The sequence below is a fragment of the Cicer arietinum genome, chromosome 1, assembly GCF_000331145.2.
Source record: "Cicer arietinum cultivar CDC Frontier isolate Library 1 chromosome 1, Cicar.CDCFrontier_v2.0, whole genome shotgun sequence".
NCBI lineage: Eukaryota > Viridiplantae > Streptophyta > Magnoliopsida > Fabales > Fabaceae > Cicer > Cicer arietinum.
The window spans coordinates 52,016,769-52,031,278 of NC_021160.2; the positions used below are offsets into that span (position 1 = coordinate 52,016,769).

Genomic DNA, 14,510 nt, shown 5'->3' on the forward strand with positions numbered 1-14,510 from the left:
GTCATTTTTAAGTTAAAAAAAAATTAGGAATTGACCAAAACTGTCAAACATTTAAAATTAAGGAACCTATTCTACGAACTAGTGAAAATAAAGGGATCAAAACTGCAACTAAACCTAACTTCAAAGTTGAATTTTCTTATCCAAAATATTTATTTTAGTTCTTATGGAATTTTTAGATTATTTTTTTGAATAAATTTTTTAGTTGTTGAATAGTAATAATTGAACATATAAAGGATTCTATTATGATTTTTGTCAATCTATTATTGCATGTTATGATCCACATGTTATGTCTCATTTTTTTTATTGTTTTGAGATTTGTTTTCTTTAATGAGAACAATCATTAATGATTAAATTAATTATTTGTATTAAGTATGCATGATGCAATGAATGATTATAATATCAATCTGGGGTTGTCAGGTTGTTAAGAGAAAACTTAGGGTCAAGATGGTTAGTTGCTAAAAAATTTGGGATTGTCAGATTGTTTGGGAAGACTGACTTGAAGGGTCACATGCTTTGTAATTCAAGGTATTTGAATTAGTGGATTAAAGCCTTCTAAATGATTGAACTAGATGTAGCCCAGTTAGCGGTCAACCAGGATAAATATGTGTCAAATTATTTATGCTTTCATTGTTTGCTGCTTTTGAATCTGATTGCTTCTTATCTAAGTAATTCATAAAAACCAGCTAACTTTCATCAAATTAGCAAAATATTATCAACTTTGTCAAACACAATTCAACCCCCATTTCTTGTGACACCCTAAACCTTACGCTTCTTGTGTATGCACCTTCAATTGGTATTAGAGCCCGGTCTCAAGGCTGAACACTTTACAGTGTTTGAGGAAATATTCAATGGTTCAAAATGTCTCGATTTAGTGAATCAACAGATGAAGAAATTGAGATATTTTCTAAATTTACTCGATCTGATTTAATTACTGCTATTAGGGATGACAATATAACTCGCACCCGCAGGTACCCACCCAAACCCGCTTGGTTTGGACGGGGAAACATGTTAAGACAAAATCTCAATTTAGTGTTTTGACGAAAACAAACAAAAAGTTAATTAAGAATGTTAATTATGATTCTAAGTGTTTTGGTATTTAACATGTGTGTTTAAGTGTATTAATCAAATATAGGATCCAAGTAAAGCAAGAATAAATCAGCATGAAAAGCAAAATCTGAACAAACAAGAAAGGAGAAAATCCTTAGTGAAATCTGGAAAACGGAGAATGTTCTCCAGTTTCAGAATGATCATCACAGCTCCAAAACCAATCAATCTCCACTAGTTAAAAGAATTTTCAGCCTCTAGATTTTACATCTATATCATCAACACTTGGCAAGGAACAAACTGAGATGATTATATTCAAAGAAACTACTCGAATCAGAAAGAGAGAAGATCACAAATTAGCAAGATCTGACAGATCTGAACATTCTTGACAGCATTCTGATCAATCTGAACAACACTGCAACACCAACCTCCAAACTGATAAAACATTCTCCAACTTGTTATACTTGATCTTCTGCAGCAAACATCTTTCTCCAGAATGACCAGACCCGTCTCCAGATTGATTATCAATCTCTGTTTCTGCAGAATTTCAGCATTGATCTCCTTACTTCTGTAGAAGTTTATAATCATTCACCAAACTGTTTTGGACAGAATCAAGGCTCCAGATCAAAGCTGTAACATCAATAATTACATATGAAGATTCAAGGATCATTAAACACACGATAAATCTGATCAAGAACAAAGAAACCAACTCAATCAACAAAGTTCAAATTATGTTTAAAGGCTGAAATATTTTTATTCAAATATATTGGTTTTGGTCAAATCTGACATAGCACTACCAACATCTCTTTCGACCAATATTAAATGCTCTAAAAAGCCTATGAAAGGAAGGTCAAACTCAAGGAAAAATCAGAGCTTCAAGTACTAAGAAAATTCATTACTCATTTCAATCATACTTGAATTTCTCTCACACACATGAATTGAATCAATTCTGATTTTTCCCATTCGATTCATAGAATCATTCTCGTATATTTTTCTGTCAAAGAATCAGAACTCAAACAAGTGTTGAGTCTTCTTAGATTCTAACAAAACAATCTCATCATTATTGTAAAACTCAAACTATAAAAGTTTAATATAGTTTGGGTAGATTGTAAGAAATTCTATCAAGGTTGATAGATGACTTGATTGAACTCCTTTCTGGTTGGAAAGGTTTTAACTTTGTAGCAGATCAAGGTTGATATGAACTAGGTGCTGTAAAACCAAGAAGGTTCTTTGTTTTAAACACTTAGTGGAAAATCTCACAGTTGTGAGGACTGGACGTAACTCGGGTTGGGTGAACCAGGATATATCGGTGTGTGGTATCTCTTCCCTTATCTATTTACTTCCAGTTTGATTGATTGTCAAGTTAAATGCATAAACTGAATTACTGATTTTAACTAACCAAGAACGTTCTCCATTTTCTGGTTAAAACCAAGAACGTTCTCCGTTTTCTGTTTTCACAACCAAGATCAATCTTGAGTTGTTTTCTTAAGTTTTTATTAAGAATTTTTAAAAGGTGCATTTACAATTCAAACTCCCCTTCCTTGTAAATCGACATTGTTACTTCAAAACCTGCTTTGATTGGGTACGGGTGCGGATTTTCCCTAAAAATAAAATTCGGGGGCATGGACGGGTGTGGGGTAGTGATATACACATCGCACCCGCTCCACAAGTAATATTAATGTAATTTTAAAATTTTATATACATATACTTATTGAATATAGTTAATATTTTTTTAAATATTAAAAATTATAATTTTATCTCTATAGAAAATATTTTTTATTTTATAATTGTCTAATAACAATTATTTTATTTTATTAATTATAATAGATATGATTTTTAAATTTATAATTATATATATATATATGAACGGGTGCGGGTGTGGGCGGGGAAACCCGAACTCCGTTGCGGGCAGGGGTGGGTCTAAATTCTACACCCGCTATAAAACAGGAGCGGTGCGGGTTTTCCCCGATTAATTGGGTGCAGAGGTGGAGGAGGCAAAATCCATCTCGTTGCCATGTCTAACGGCTATAAATGATTTTTTAAATAAGAATTACAAATTGTCTTCAAAACTGAAAACACTTAGGAAATAAAATACAAATCTAACTGAAAAAAGTTAATGCTTTAAAGAACCAAAGTGTTGAATTTAAAACAGACAATACAACTCTGAAATATAATTAATGACATAAATAATTATTACATCTAGATGATTCTATATCATAAAATTGTATGTCATATCATTCTAAAATATGTCAAATCGTCATTTTTAAGTTAAAAAAATTAGGAAATGACCCAAACTATCAAACATTGAAAATAAGAGAACCAATTCTACGAACAGATGAAAATAAAGGATCAAAACTACAATTAAACCTAACTTCAAAGTTGAATTTTCTTATCCAGAATATTTTATTTTAAAGTTCTTATAGAATTTTTAGATTTTTTTTTTCGAATGAATTTTTTAGTTGTTGAATGATAATAATTGAACATATAAATATTCTATTATGATTTTGGTCAATGTAAGTGCATGTATGTTCCACGTGTCATGTCTCATTTTTTATTGTTTTGAGATTTGTTTTCTTTAATGAGAGCACTCATTGATGATTAAATAAATTATTGATATTATGTATGCATGATATATTATGAATAATTATAATATTTAATATGGGGTTGTCAGGTTGTTAGGAGAAGATTTGACTTGTAAGATCAATGTGGTTAGTTGCTTAAATGTATGGGGTTGTCAAGTTGTTTGGGAAGACTCGCTTAGAGGGTCAAGTGTTTTTTAATTCAAGGTATTTGAATTAGTGGATTAAAGTCTCCTGAATAAGTAGACTGGATGTAGCCAATTTAGTGGTCAAACAAGATAAATATGTGTCAAATTATTTATGCTTTCATTGTTTGTTGTTTCTGAATCTGATTGCTTCTTATTTAAGTAATTCATAAAAATCAGCTTACCTTCTTCAAATTAGAAAAAAGTTATCAACTTTGTCAAACACAATTCAACCCCCTTCTTGTGTTTGCAACTTCAATTAGTACGAGAGTTCAATCTCAAGGCCGAACACTTTACAGTGTTGGAGGAAAGATCCAAGGGTTTAACATGTCTCGATTTAGTGAATCAACGGATGAAGAAATTGAGGAATTTTATGAATTTACTCAATCTGATTTAATTACTGCTATAATAGTTTTTTAAATAAAAATCACAAATTGTCTTCAAAATTGAAAACACTTAGGAAAAAAAATACAAATCTAAGTGAAAAAGTTAATACTTTAAAGAATCAAATAGTTGAATTTAAAACAAACAATGCAACTCTGAAATATAATTAATAACATATAAATAATTAATGCAACTAGATGAATCTATATCATTAAATCGCATGTCATATCATTATAAAATATGTCATAAATCGTCATTTTTAAGTTAAAAAAAAATTAGAAAATGACCAAAATTGTCGAACATTTTTTTAAAGGGAACCAATTCTATGAAATGGTGAAAGTAGAGGGATCAAAACTACAGTTAAACCTAACTTTAAATTTGAATTTTCTGATCTAGAATGTTTTATTTTATAGTTCTTATGGAATTTTTAGATTTTTTTTTAAATGAATTTGTTAGTTGTTGAATAATAATAACTGAAAATATAAAGGATTCTATTATGATTTTGGTCAATGTACTAGTGCATGTTATGTCTCATTTTTTATTGTTTTGAGATTTGTTTTCTTCAACGAGAGCAATTTATTTTTAAGAATAAAATGAGTTATATTACTTATTGATATTATATATGCATGATACATTATTAATGATTATAATATTAATACTTAATTTATTTACTTTATTAATTTCTCAATCTAAAATTGTCAAATCCGTTAGTTTGAGAGTCTCTTTTGGTGAACGAGACTGTTGTCATAATAATTTTGTATTTTATACTTTGGCATACCTTGTGTTTAAAATATCTTTTTTAATATAAATATGTTGGTCTTTAAAAAAAATCGACATATACATTTATAAAATTAAAGTAAACTCTTAACGAAAATGATTTTCTGAGAACAGTGACATAAGCTTATAACAAGTCAAATGAATGATGATTATGAAACTATGCATCTCTCTTAATGTTTATATGTTGATTATTGGGTTAAAATAATATACTTCTACATTAGTCTCCCACCGTCTCACATATATTTGCAGGCCGTTAAGGTTTCGTTTTCGGTGTGACTCAAACAAGAATATATCAGAAATTAATAAAGAACTAACTCACTAAATTGCCCCATAAAATTTTAAGGGTTGAACATTTACTCTTGAATTTTAAAAGTAAGAGAATAATGCTTTGAAATTAGAAGACTTCTGTCAATATAGTCAATTTGTTCTAATTTATCCGATTTTAAAAACAAAATTAAAACTTATTTTTTTTTTAAATTGAAATTTTATCGCCATTGCAACAATAAGATTTTCATCTATATAATTTACCAAAGTTGCATGAAGTTCACGCTTTTTATGTGTTTGGTCTAAATTCTGTTTAAATGGAAGTGGGAATATTTTCTCCCACTCTAATTTGGTTGAGACTGTTGAAAAGATGCTGTCAAAATGCCAATGAAAGGAAACAAACAGCAATGATTGACAGCACTAGCAGTAGCCAGTGAAGAGGGAGAAAAAGAAAAAAGGGAGAAAAGATATATTGAAATAGGAACCAGAGAATCAAGGAGTTACTTGTGCTGAATACATATCACTTTCAGTTAGGGAACATAATACACTTAATCGAGCTTAGACTTTACAAAAATAAACTCGACCTGTTCAAAAAAAATGTCTGTCATAACCTTTTTTTTTAAGCCTAAACTAGCCTTTTTGAAAGCCTATTACAGTCTATTAGTTTACTTAATGACCTATTTCATTAGTTTGTATGATGTAAATCTTTTTTGAGACCTACTATGGCCTTTCAGATAATCTAACTTTACATTAAGATGCTAGCTTATTTAAATTCTATTTTACAATAAATATATGCTCTCCAATTTTATTCGTATATTTGATGCTGTAGTAAGGTGGTGGTCACATTTAATAAAATATAAAAGAAAGAGAAATACTGAATAGTAGGAATATGAAAGAGTAGAAATTTCTGTGATTGGCTGCTATAGCATTGGTTTATCAATTCAGTTTACCTTGTACATTTTCATTGCCTCCTGATTCAGAGCACCTAACTTGTCCCTGTATCAACAGATGCATGGGACATTATAATAATTCAACTTACATTGCATTATTTCAAATACTTAGCCTCGATTTATTAGAAGTTCAGATGCATCAGCATGAGCATACCAGTAACAATTTCAATAGACGTATACAAATCCTAAGACTTCATCCAATCACAATGATCTCCTTGCCTTGATCCACAGGCTTGTTCACCTACACTTGATAAATATCTGTCGATATTGAATTAAGAGGCCAACGCAAAGAGTTCTACAATTACCTCAAAACTTTTTCACATGAACTAGCTCGCCCTTCCTCGATCCAGATTCAAGCATTGCCTCTAAGATAGCAACATCTCTTGCACCCTCAACATAAGAGAGGCGGTGCTCAGCCACAAACTGACTATCCTTCTGCAAAATTGATGTAAATTATATGTAAATGTATTATGTGTATATGACATGGTTGGATATCAACTGTTTGTGGTATGTTTGTACATATAATTGAGGATAATGCGAGGGATTTGTTATGGAATTAAAAAATGAGAAGGTGGAAGTGTGGAAGCATTTTGCAATAATCTAATTACCTTGAGGGTGTTTTCAGAAACATCATTAAAAAAAGCTTTTAATTCTTCAGTTACTCCACTGAATGGGTAAAAGGAGCTTTTGCTTTCTCCATTAGCATCATATAATGAAACCTATATAGAGCATCATAAAGTCAGAAAATAATGAAGATAACTGAAAGTGCTTTGATTAAAACAATCGGATCCTACAATACAATATTATTTATGAAAAACATGTAACTATAACAAAAGTAAATACCAGGTAACCATGTTGTCCTTGGAATCCACGCTCAATTTGAAGGGTTCCATTCATGCCAACAACTCGCCACAAGATCTATAATGTGTTTAATGTCATGAGTAAAGACTTGCAAGAACAAGTGCATGAATAATGAACATATCTACTGTCTGAGATGTGCAGCACGTGTGTGTATTTGTAAGATGACACAACCATTACAAATAATAAACATGCCTTTGGTGATCTAGAGGAGACAACCATTACAAATACTCCTGAGCATCCATTCTCCAAATGACTAAGGAAAAAACATTCCAACAATATTTTTAGACTTCCAATCGAGTGTTTGTAAAAGTTATTTCTCGAAAATAGAGGCTTACAAGACAGATGATAAATTATCTGGTGGTGGTAAGGTCAAATCCACATGAGATGTCATAGCTGAAACTGAAACCACCTCACACCCAACAAGCTGTCAAGAATAAAAGGAAACGGACATCATTATATAGAAGTAAAGCCTAATGGCCTCTTTTTACTAGATTTCTAATAGAGAAGTAAATTTGCATCAGAGCTGTCAATTAGTTCTTTTCATTTTTTGACTTCCTAAGTAGACAGAAAATTTCACCAACTTCTAGAATCATAACAACTTTACCGATTGAGGTTTATTTTGGTGCTAAAATGAAAGCAGTTTGCTTCCACATTTATGCATTCAATATAAATAGTGAAACTAAAAGTATAAACATTTTAAATTACATTCTTTAACAAAAAGTTTAAATCAGACAAGCGATTGGTTTTCCATACTCAAGTTTACTTTGGCAGAAAACATTAAACATTAATAAGAAAGTTTTGGTAAAGAGTGGTTCATTCACAATTTAAGATTCAGATGCCAAAGAGTCCTAATTGATTACAGAAATACAGAAGAACGTGAGCTAATGAATAAAATAGTTTGTGAATTATACAGTAAAATCTTTAATATTACCATTCTTAACCCTGCAATGAAATGCACACCCATGTCAAGAATGAAGCCTCCCTGCCAAAAAGAAATAATGATACCTTAACATAAGGAGCCAAAAAAATGTTGAGGAAAAACAGGATTAAACTGCTATGCTAATAAAACGAGAAGTTAATAAAAAAAATCAGAATTTAAATAGTCATGCTAGTATAGTCTGATATAAGGAAATACACAACCATCACGAACGTTTATGAATATTGTTAGAATTTCTCAGAACTCCGTTGATCATGTCATATAAACTAAAAACGAATTCATATCTGAGAAAGAAATCTCAACCTTATTATTTACTTTCATAAAGTTTGTAGTTATAGGATACATATTCTTCAATTGTTAGGTAACAAAGTAGATTATTCCCCATTCATTTTTATTGATTAAGTGACTCAAAGCTAAGTCAAATGCCCTCTTGAACTAACAAACGCAAAATGTGTAACTTAATTACAAAGCACATACAGTAAAATTGCGCCTCCAGGAACTTGAAAAGTAAGGGTTTGAACTGTTCATTGATCCTTCTATAATAACTTGGACACTCATCATTTTCCCAATGCCAGCAATTAGTTTCTTGCCCTGCCAAAAAAATTATGTGACTGGACAGCCAGATTCGTAGGTTAAAAGGTCAAACAGAAACAAATACCTCTACTAAGGCCGGCTCAAAACGATAATTTTCAGCCACAGACCAAATTACTTGGCCAGGAGCATCAGCAGAAATCAATTTGTAGTTAGACAATGCAGTTTCCAGCTCACTTGTACCTGCAGTATCAGATTAATATATATAATTACGCTTAGGATAAGGTAAAGTGTTTAATTTGTGAGGGAGAGAATATATGTGAATCACCTAATATGGAAGTTATCAATGTGATAGAGGGTAAAGTGTTTTTCTATCATTGGATTTTCATAACATAAGTGAGATGGGATGGTCAATGACAACCTTGTGAAATTCTGTAATCCAGCAAGTGAGTAACTTGATATTTGACTCATGATTGCTACAAATAGGTCTGGCTTTCAAATCAAGTAAGCAGCTATACTCTTGTTCTTTTCAAAAAAAAAAAAAATTCTTATCTGACTCTATTATTTTACGAAACCCCAACCAAACAGCTGCAAGACTTCAATGTAACTTACACTCTTGGCCAATAGTACCTCATCAGTAAAAGAGTGGATTCTTTCTTGACTTACATTTTGAATTAAATCAAGCAAATTACAATAGATAAGTGGCATAATTAGCACTAAAAACTAGAAAGTGTGCAGGTCCTCAAGAGTACCTAAATGTGACAGTTTCAGTTTGACCTCAGCAGTATTAATTGCACTGAAGAATTTTACATTCAACATATATTTCCTCCAAAATCTTCATTACTAGGTTAATACAATCTTAGAAGATAAGGAGGAGAAGCATCATAAATTAAGGCAGTGATATAATCAAGTAATCGCATGCAGATGAAGAAAGCACACAGTCTATAGTTTTCATGAATCATGCAAAAACAAGACAATGGCTCCATAAAAGGAAATTATTTCAACTTAAACTGTTACGAAAAGGGAATCTAACAAGGGCCAACTAAAATTTGTGTCTACATAATATCATATAAAAGTGATAGCTACCACTTACAAGATGCTGCAGGTTTCTCTTCATATCCACCAAATCAGCCACCCAAGACATACAATAAAGAGGAAATTTAGTGAATGGCATAAAAAGATTAATAATAAAATAATGATTATTTTCCCAGTCAAGTGTCTCAACCCTCAGTAACTCAATTGAAGTGTCCCTCATGAAAAAAGATAACACCACATTTGCAACAATCATTACCTTGTAGAACATGTTTACCAGCCTTTAACAACTTGAGTGAAATATCAACCTGCAATAATTGATAATTAGTTTTTGAAATTGCACTAGATTTATAGAGTGAATCACAAAGCAGAAGATGAATGAATTATACCTGATTTTGTCCAGCCAAAACGATAGCAACAGCAGAAATGGATGGATCTTGGATGATGTCATGAAGACCGTTATCTCCCCATTTAGAGTGAACTCCACTAAAATGTTTGTTAGCTATTTCAACAGCAGCAGTTGCAGATTCCTCAGTGCGACTCCAAATGGCTTTTAGGTGGAACAGATTTGAGATCTCTGAGAGTCTCGGAAGGTACTGACTCTTCACAAATGTACCTGCTCCTAGAATCGCGATCTGTGGTGTTCCTTGCTTCGTCGCCATTATTACTACACTGCAATTTTATTATCAATTCCTTCTTTTTCTCTTTCTCAATACAAAATACCTCCTTCATGTTTTATATGCAATTAAATTCATTTATCTATACATTATAATAAAACAAAGATTGAAGTCGTGTTTTTCTCTTATGAGATTTAAATTATTATTTCGTTTCATTCAATTTTATTACACGAGTTTTTAATACGTGGTTTATTTATCATACTAAATCATTTTTGAAGAAAAATTATATATATGATCTACACACAAAAACAGTGGTTTTTTTCCCTTGTTTTATTTTAGGATTTTGTTAATGCGTGACACATGTGGATGATCCTAATAAAAAGAAGAAATAGACTAGAGTCAGAGAGTTTGGAAGGTGTAAACGAAAATGTTAAATAAGGAGTAATATGATACATATAAATTAAACTACCATGATATAGATGGTGAACTAATAACGAAGTTACAAAATCAAACTAAGCAAAAAAAAAAACGAATATTAATGGGTAACAAAATGATGAAAATATGAAATACTTAGAGCACTAAATCTAAAAAATGGAAGGTGCCTCGATTTTCTTCATTATTTGTTGGTGACTTGTATTTATTTTAGACAGAAGTTTCATTTGGTGCCTTATTTGATTTGAATGGTTACTAGATTCTATTACATGCTAAAGTTGTTTGATAAAAATGCACCTTCAATATATTTGATAAAATATTAATATAGGTTGATTTTACTTGCAGGTTTGATAGAAACTAGTGTTAGAGCAATTGGTGGTGTTGGAGTTTGGCAAAAGAACAATACTGAAAAGGATCTTGAGGCTTTTAAAAGAGGTGCATAGTGAATCCGGAAAAGCTCTCTAAATTGAGTTTTTTTTGGTACAACTAAATTGATGTTGTTATTCATGTTATTGTTGTTGATATAAGTTGGAAAGTGGTTATTGCAATAGTGCTCACTAGTGAAAGGAAGGAAAATTGATCGGTAGCACTTTGATCATGATTAATTAATTCAAGAGATGGATAGTTATGGTGTTGATATTTGAGACGTTGAATCATGTTATGCTTACATATTTGTATCATTAATAATTGTGTATTGTAAACCCATAGGAACTCATATATGTCCTGTCTTTGTTGCACTAACTAAGCATGTCTTGTGCATGGATTATGTCTTGTTAATAAAATTGTTTTGCTTCCTTCCTAATAAAAGAAACCTGTTATGTACCAAATTACTTGTGACTTAAATAATTTTAAAACCAAGAGTTGTAAGCAAGTTTTTTGTCTTATTATTTGTTCAACAAAAATTATATAAAAAGAACCCGTTTGAAATTAAACTAATGTGAGCACTGACATCTGCTCATTTTGTTACAACATGCAAATAATTGGACTAAACAAGATTAAAAACATAAAATGATTTGGCAAAAATGTATATTATGACATCAATGAGCACTCGCAATTCCAGCACAGCTTGTGTGAATCAGCAATTCCTAATTTGCTATCAACCTCACGTATGATATATATTTAACAGGATATTAATGTCTAGACCTACTTCTCAGGTAAGCATACACTTTCAGAATGTAAGCGTAAACACTTTCAGAATCCACTCCAATATATTATAAATCTTATTGGCATTTCCTACAAATAAAAAGAATCGATACAATAAATGTCCTGTGTAATGTGATATCTAATTTAAATAATCAATTTCAATTTAATTTATTTTCATTATCAAATCAAATTTTCTAAATCTACTGAAAGACTCTGAAAACAAAAAATGGAGCATGTAAGTCAATCATCTTATTTTCAGCTTCCAATGATTGTATGAATATTGTTTCCCTGGGTTCCTCGCTAACTCCACTCTGTGTGGCGTATTCCAATGCCATTTCATAATCCACCTGCATATACACATTATATGTTCAAAATTTCAGCAACATATTCAAATTCAAGCAACCCTCTAGCACATCCTTTTTTCTTCAGTTCATAGTAAGGGCAAAAGACCATCCAGAAGGTAATATTTGGATTGGTGGTATAACGTAGAATATATTGGATTGACTTGAATGAAATAACATTCATTTTTTAAAATCTAATTAGTCTATTTCACTCCATACCACCTTATATCACTAATCCAAATATACCGAAGATCCATTTGGTGATTTAGTTAAAGCTATTGTAACTACCCACTATTGCTCTGAAAGATGGACTCAAATAAAAGCTACGGGCATTCAGCAAATAATCCAGCTTCTAAAGAAAATAAAACAGCAAGACGTGAATACCTGTTCAACATGTTTAGCAAGCTTTTCACACAATGTTTCTTTAGTAATCAAATTCTCTGAGACTTTTCTTAGTAGTTCTACATCATCATCCCCATAACGATTCTTCTTAGGTGGATGTAACTGTGTCATTTGTTTCAAAACATTGTATACTGCACCACTAGCATCAGGAATATACCTGCCAATTGGTAAGAACCATATTTTATACCATGTCAAACAAAAAGCAGAAGCAAGCACAGCATCGCTCTATTGATTCCTAAAATTATGAGGGACAAATCAAACTTATGCCTACCTGCTTAGATTTCGTTTCCTCTCCTGCTGCTCACGGGCCTGCATCCTTTTCACAATCTTGGATTTTAATTGGACACAACACTGTTGAATAGCAGACTGGATATAGTAGCAAAAAGTTAATGTTAGCTCACTTAACATTACTAAAATTGAAAATTTGTAAACTAAAGACTCCAAACCTTGACAGCAGAAGCAATCTCGTTTATGTCATTTCCAATGTATTCTTTTCCAGTTCCTTTAAATGGGATTTTGGTGCTCACAATGCTTACAAAGACACCAATCTTATCTTGTACTTGGTTAATTTTGTAACTACTCCAGCTGAAAAAGGGTTCAGTACGGTTTCACTCGTAAGTTGTAACCATTGTGTTGTGATTGCTAGAGAACTTTGTAAAGGAATTATCGATCCTTATTCTGTTACTTCATAACAATAATTAGAAAGTCAAGAGCAAAACATATGCTTCTGCACACACTTACTTGATTCTTTTAAGTGCAGTCCGGGTGACAACATCGGCACCTTGCTCAAAAAGTAGAGGAATTCTATTGGCAAAACGAAATATATTCAAACCCTGAAAACAAGTATTGTATATTTGGTGAGAAGAAACCACTTTATAACACAATGACACGTCACTTTATAACTAGCTCTTCTATAGAAAGGAGCAAGCATTGAAAGAGAACTTAAGAAGAATAGAATCAGAGAATTAGTGAAAATGATTCTCTAACAACTTTATGAACAATGCGAGTTTATATAGAAACAGACCTAAGATAAACTACCTAGCTGACTAAGCATAGCATAATCATAACTATGGTAACTGAAAGGATAAAATGTGCTGACTAAGTCCAATCCATTTGCAAATCTAACATAGGGTTTTTCTATTTTATTGTATAGTTTTCTCTATGCTTATTAATGCATCCATAGTAATTGACAGTCTCCAACTATTTCTTTCAGAAAAAAAAAATGATATTTTTAGCATATATCAATATCAAAAATAAACTGCTGTCTAACATAAAAATTGCTGGAAGCGAAACTTAACTTGCTTGACATCTTTTCCACCTACACTGACTCCAGCTTCTACAATGAATGGGTGGCCTTCAAAAACTTGAGCACTGTGCAGTATCACAGGAAAATAGCTTTTAAGCATACTGAATTATCTATTAGCAAGAAAAGCCAACCCAAGCACATAAACAACACTAAGGAATATCTAATGGGCCTCTAGCATAGTGGCATCCTTAAACCCCTTCAGAACTTTAAAAATCAGAGACAGAAAGATCAGATAGAATTATAGAAAGTAAGCTAAATGCCCATGATGGTCCACAACAAGAAAGATTAAAAAGAATGGTTAGTTAAGAAATATAGAAGTTACAAAAAGATATAATTTGAGGAAAGAACAAGATCTAACAAAACTTTGATATTGAATCACTACCTGCCTGAATATGTTGCAACCATGTCAGGGTGAAGCTCTTTTATAATTCCTAGGCGAAGATTGTATTCGCCAGCAGGGCTAAGACACTGATCATAGGTAGTAAGACATACGCAATGACATGAGTAAGGAGCAACAAATGAAAACGTTAATTATGGAACAATGTGTGATAAATGTATAGAAAAGGGGATCATAATAGACTCCATCACTTACATGACCACTAGGATCATCAAATTTGGCTTGGCGAAACAACTGATGAATGCGTACTATTTGCTGAGAAGTTAAAGACTTCACAGCCATTTTTGAGCTAAAGTCTGGACCCATTTCTCCTGGGGGGAAAAAATGA

General features: G+C 31.7%; 2 protein-coding genes across 2 annotated transcripts in view; both read right to left on the bottom strand.

The window, feature by feature from the left end:
* Window positions 1-6,123: 6,123 nt before the first annotated feature.
* Window positions 6,124-10,295, bottom strand: LOC101514504 (dehydrogenase FPY6). Its single transcript, XM_004486877.4, has 11 exons — window positions 9,934-10,295; window positions 9,804-9,852; window positions 9,606-9,623; window positions 8,640-8,755; window positions 8,459-8,572; window positions 7,976-8,026; window positions 7,380-7,468; window positions 7,237-7,297; window positions 7,027-7,101; window positions 6,792-6,902; window positions 6,124-6,618 (listed from the first exon to the last, which is right to left on the bottom strand). The coding sequence occupies exons 1-11, from the start codon at window positions 10,204-10,206 to the stop codon at window positions 6,490-6,492; spliced, it is 1,086 nt and encodes a 361-aa protein (XP_004486934.1). The 5' UTR covers window positions 10,207-10,295; the 3' UTR covers window positions 6,124-6,489.
* Window positions 10,296-11,767: 1,472 nt separating this feature from the next.
* Window positions 11,768-14,510, bottom strand: part of LOC101514181 (DNA topoisomerase 6 subunit B) — a 6,252-nt gene continuing 3,509 nt past the window's right edge. The window contains exons 12-19 of the mRNA XM_004486876.4: window positions 14,378-14,493; window positions 14,168-14,253; window positions 13,778-13,850; window positions 13,221-13,312; window positions 12,926-13,064; window positions 12,751-12,845; window positions 12,462-12,636; window positions 11,768-12,083 (exon numbers count right to left, since the gene is read on the bottom strand). Coding sequence (XP_004486933.1) covers window positions 11,937-12,083; window positions 12,462-12,636; window positions 12,751-12,845; window positions 12,926-13,064; window positions 13,221-13,312; window positions 13,778-13,850; window positions 14,168-14,253; window positions 14,378-14,493 — 923 coding nt within the window. The 3' untranslated portion in view covers window positions 11,768-11,936. The remainder of the gene's footprint in view (window positions 12,084-12,461; window positions 12,637-12,750; window positions 12,846-12,925; window positions 13,065-13,220; window positions 13,313-13,777; window positions 13,851-14,167; window positions 14,254-14,377; window positions 14,494-14,510) is intronic.